The 3,790-nt window shown below is 47.8% G+C and overlaps 1 protein-coding gene and 1 pseudogene across 1 annotated transcript in view; both read right to left on the bottom strand.

Moving 5' to 3' along the window:
• LOC123101826 (protein FAR1-RELATED SEQUENCE 11-like) overlaps positions 1–2,608 on the bottom strand; it is an 8,333-nt pseudogene extending 5,725 nt beyond the window's left edge.
• Positions 2,609–3,163: 555 nt separating this feature from the next.
• Positions 3,164–3,790, bottom strand: part of LOC123101825 (probable truncated L-gulonolactone oxidase 7, mitochondrial) — a 1,464-nt gene continuing 837 nt past the window's right edge. The window contains exon 2 of the mRNA XM_044523104.1: positions 3,164–3,790. This exon is cut by the window's right edge and continues 20 nt beyond it. Within this exon, the coding sequence (XP_044379039.1) occupies positions 3,165–3,790 (626 nt within the window). The 3' untranslated portion in view covers position 3,164.

Raw genomic sequence — 3,790 nt, 5'->3', positions numbered from 1 at the left:
GGAAGTCCACCCCTTGCAACTTGGCTCAACCTCCGTAGTACTAAACACTTAGGTATCTCACGTAAGCGTAGCTGAATCAGAACGTGAAGAATATGTTTGCAAGGAAGTCCTTTGCGATACATGCTTCTGCAACTGCACTTCACATTCTCTTCTAAGTTACCTGGGGTGTAGTCCATAGTGAATCTGATATCTCTATTTTCGTTCCATGTCAGTATGAATCTGTGAGTGTCTGCTCCTCTCAGTCTCTCAAGGACCTCTAGCTCCCGTGCCTTCTTCATATCTTCCTGCAAGATATAAAAGTTTGCCGCAGTGAACTCACAGGCAGCTGATTTCTCAATATCTTTACACTCATCCAATACTGGTACTGGAACTGTCTGTGATTTTGTGTAATCGTCATGCGCCTCATTCTCACGGAGACGAACTATGCAGTTCTCATAGTGCACAATCATATCAACAATAGTCATACCGGAGTCTAGATGCAAGTGAAGGCATGAATTCAGACTCTCATTTCGCTGGTTACTTCGCATACCTAAGAAAAACCCACCTGGCAGATATGATGCAGCCCAAAGCCTTTTCTTCTTGTACATCCTACGTAACCATGTCTTTGTTTTCTCCGACTGTCATTTGGCGGTAAACGCTGCCCATCTCTCCTCAAATACCTTTTTTGAAGTGGCATAATAAAGTAGAGACCTGAACTCCTTTAGAGACTTATGATGAAGGTGTTTCTGCATGTTCTTCTCAATATGCCACGAGCAAAGACGATGCCAAACCTCCGAAAGTACCTTTTTTATGGCCTTAATCATAGCTGCATCTCCATCAGTAATTACTGACCTGGGCCTCTTCTGACAATGAGCCCTCAAAAACGTCTGAAGCAGCCAGACATATGTATCTTCTGTCTCATCAGACACAAGAGCACAACCGAATACCGTGGTGCAACGGTGGACCGACAAAAGGTATAAATGGCATGCCATACCTATTCATCATGTATGTGCTGTCGAAGACTGTCACATCACCGTAGTCAACATAGTCTCGGTGTGATTGAGAATCACACCAGAATATGTTTTTCAGCCTTCCTTCATCATCGACGGTGTGCTCAAAGAAGAAATCTGGATCTCTCTCTTTTCTAGTCATCATGATCCCAATGGCAGTGTCTGCATCACCTTGTGCAAGCAACTTCATTTTTTCTCTATAACACATGTTATAAAGCTTCTTCCTCCCAAAACCAGCCTTTGCATATGACCCGGAGCGCGCAACGAGTTGATCATAAATCATATGTTTCCTGATTCCAGCACCTTCCATGGTTAAGATCTCAGCCTTCTGATATTCTTTTATCTGATTGTGAGACCGAAGAAACATGACTTCATTCGGTCTAGCTAGAACGTGACTGTGATTATCATTGAAACTGCTGACATACCAAACGTCACGCTCTTTATCAAGTTTCAAAGTTATATGTGCATCGCAGAAGCAACGAGTCTCCCCTCTCAGCCTGCGGGTCCTGCCTTCCATTGTACAACGTTTTGCCTGTCATTTCCCAGCTCTCGCACACACATACTTTCTCAAGCGCTTAGTTGCCTCAGGACCTTTCGAATATTTCAGTGAGTCCTTTCTTACGCTGAAACCACGCTCGTACGCATACTGATTATAGAAATTGTAAGCATCTCCTAGTGACTTGAACGTCTTCCTCATGACCTTCCAATGCATGTCCAATGATTCTTGCTGATATTCATCAAATCCGATGTCAAAATTAAACAGATCATCACCAACATGCTCATCATTCCCGCTTGTACCATCTACATCTCCCTGTAAATTAATGCATTAAACCATTTATGTCAGTCAGTTATAATTTTAAAATGTACTGTAGTGATGTAAGTTTCAAAACTTACTTTGCTGGAGCTGTCATCATGAGATGCATCAACGTGTGATTTGTCACTTTCATCGTCCACAATATTCCTCACAAAGTCCCCGTCCTCGTCCATCTGCGCGCATTGCAAAAAAAACATGTAAGCGCTCATATGGTTATTATGTCATTTCTTCTCTGATTTTATTAATAACATACCCAGAGTGCACTTTCAGCAAATGAATCATCTATATCCAGATCATCATCATCATCGCCATGTCGCTGCATCATGCAAAAAAATATTAAATTTTCCGTGCGGTCTATCATATTTACCCCCTCATATTTATTGTTTTATCAACATTGATCACACTTACATTGCCACTATAAGATTCATCCAAACTCATGTAGTTCTCCTCACGAGGTTCATCCATATTCCGTGACGAGGTTTCGTTGTCCACGCTGTAATCATCGCCATCATAATCTCCCTCCTCCTCTAACTATATATAGTTAAAAAAATGTACGATGAATCAAACGCCGTGTAACATCATCCCTAAAACAACTATCTTATCAAGCACAACAATGTCTCAAACCAACCTCTTGCACGGCGGCGAGGATTTCAGCCGGATCCATTTCCTCCGATGACGAACATGATGATGGCGTGACGTTGCTGGCCGGCGGAGGCAGGTGTCGACGGCGTGAGGACGATGGCTGGTCATAGTAGGCATAGTGCGCGGAGGGAGGCGGCAACGTAGATCGCGGGTGGGCGGCCATCTAGGTGACGGGAATGGAATGCGGGGGCGGGCATGCGCGCCGGCAGCGGTAAAGGCGCCGGAGCATGCGCGGCGGCCTGTTTGGGCCGCGACTCGGGCGACGGCGACTTCGTGCAGATGGGGGGCAACGTGGAGACAACATGGATGCGTTAGGGTTCAGGGTTTCGACGGCTGGCGTCGGCGGCTACCGTGTCTTTATTTTTCCTCCAACAACTGTCGACGCCAACGTCGAGACGTGAGGGCATACGGCGACGGGTGCGGGTACGCGGGCGGGCGGGTGTACAGCGACGGGTGCGGCATACACGGGCGGGCGTACGACGTCGCGCGCGACGTACGGTGTCGGGTGGGTATTCCTATACCTAATGTGAAATTACCATACTACCCACTATACGTTTTAGGGGGTTGTACCGAAGCACTCCCCATAAACCTATTTATGAACGAAAAAAATGCACTTAGATAACTATGTGGAAGAAAATGAAGTAAATCAAGACACCGCTTACAAAAGCATACTAATTCAACATTAGATCGCACCGCTTCTTGACCCATCCATGATAGATTCATATTTCGTCGTTGTGGTCGCGGTGTGAGGTGGGTCGGAAGGAGCATACCCTTGCCTCCGTGTACACCTTTCCAGGCCGACAGTAATAGCCTTGTTCTGGCGCGCAGTGCGAGTCGTGAGAGCATATGCAAAGCCCTTCGATGGCGCAACCCTTTTGGACTATGTTGGGGCTACCATCAATGCCGAGCACGTGGTCGCTCCACTCGCTAGAGAAGACCCCGTCTGGGTCGTACCTCTCCTTCACTTTGAGGAACTCGCCGGCCTTTGCGTACTTGGCGATGGCGCCGTCGAAGGCGAAGTTGCGGTTCTTGCCCCATTGCGGGACTGCGCCATACTTGCGCAAAGCCATTTGTTCGAGCTCGTCGATCACATCAGAGTGAGCACGCGGCCTGCCTTGGGTGTAGCTCCGGTAGTAGGTGAAGTCAAAGTTGACCGAGTCCTCCGTCTTGCCGAGGTAGGCGGAGGAGGCCCCAACGTAGCGGATGAGCATGCCCATCTTCGCGTCGAGGCTGCATAGGGCGCGCGGGTTCAGGTCGCGGAGTCGTTGCATGTCGGCGACCAACGCTGGGGCTTTGGAGAGCGTGACGCTGAAGCCAGTGTTGTAGAAGAAGAGGCTTCGGACGC

The sequence above is a fragment of the Triticum aestivum genome, chromosome 5A (genome assembly GCF_018294505.1).
Source record: "Triticum aestivum cultivar Chinese Spring chromosome 5A, IWGSC CS RefSeq v2.1, whole genome shotgun sequence".
Classification (NCBI taxonomy): Eukaryota; Viridiplantae; Streptophyta; class Magnoliopsida; order Poales; family Poaceae; genus Triticum; species Triticum aestivum.
This window is presented reverse-complemented; position numbering and strand designations above follow the sequence as displayed.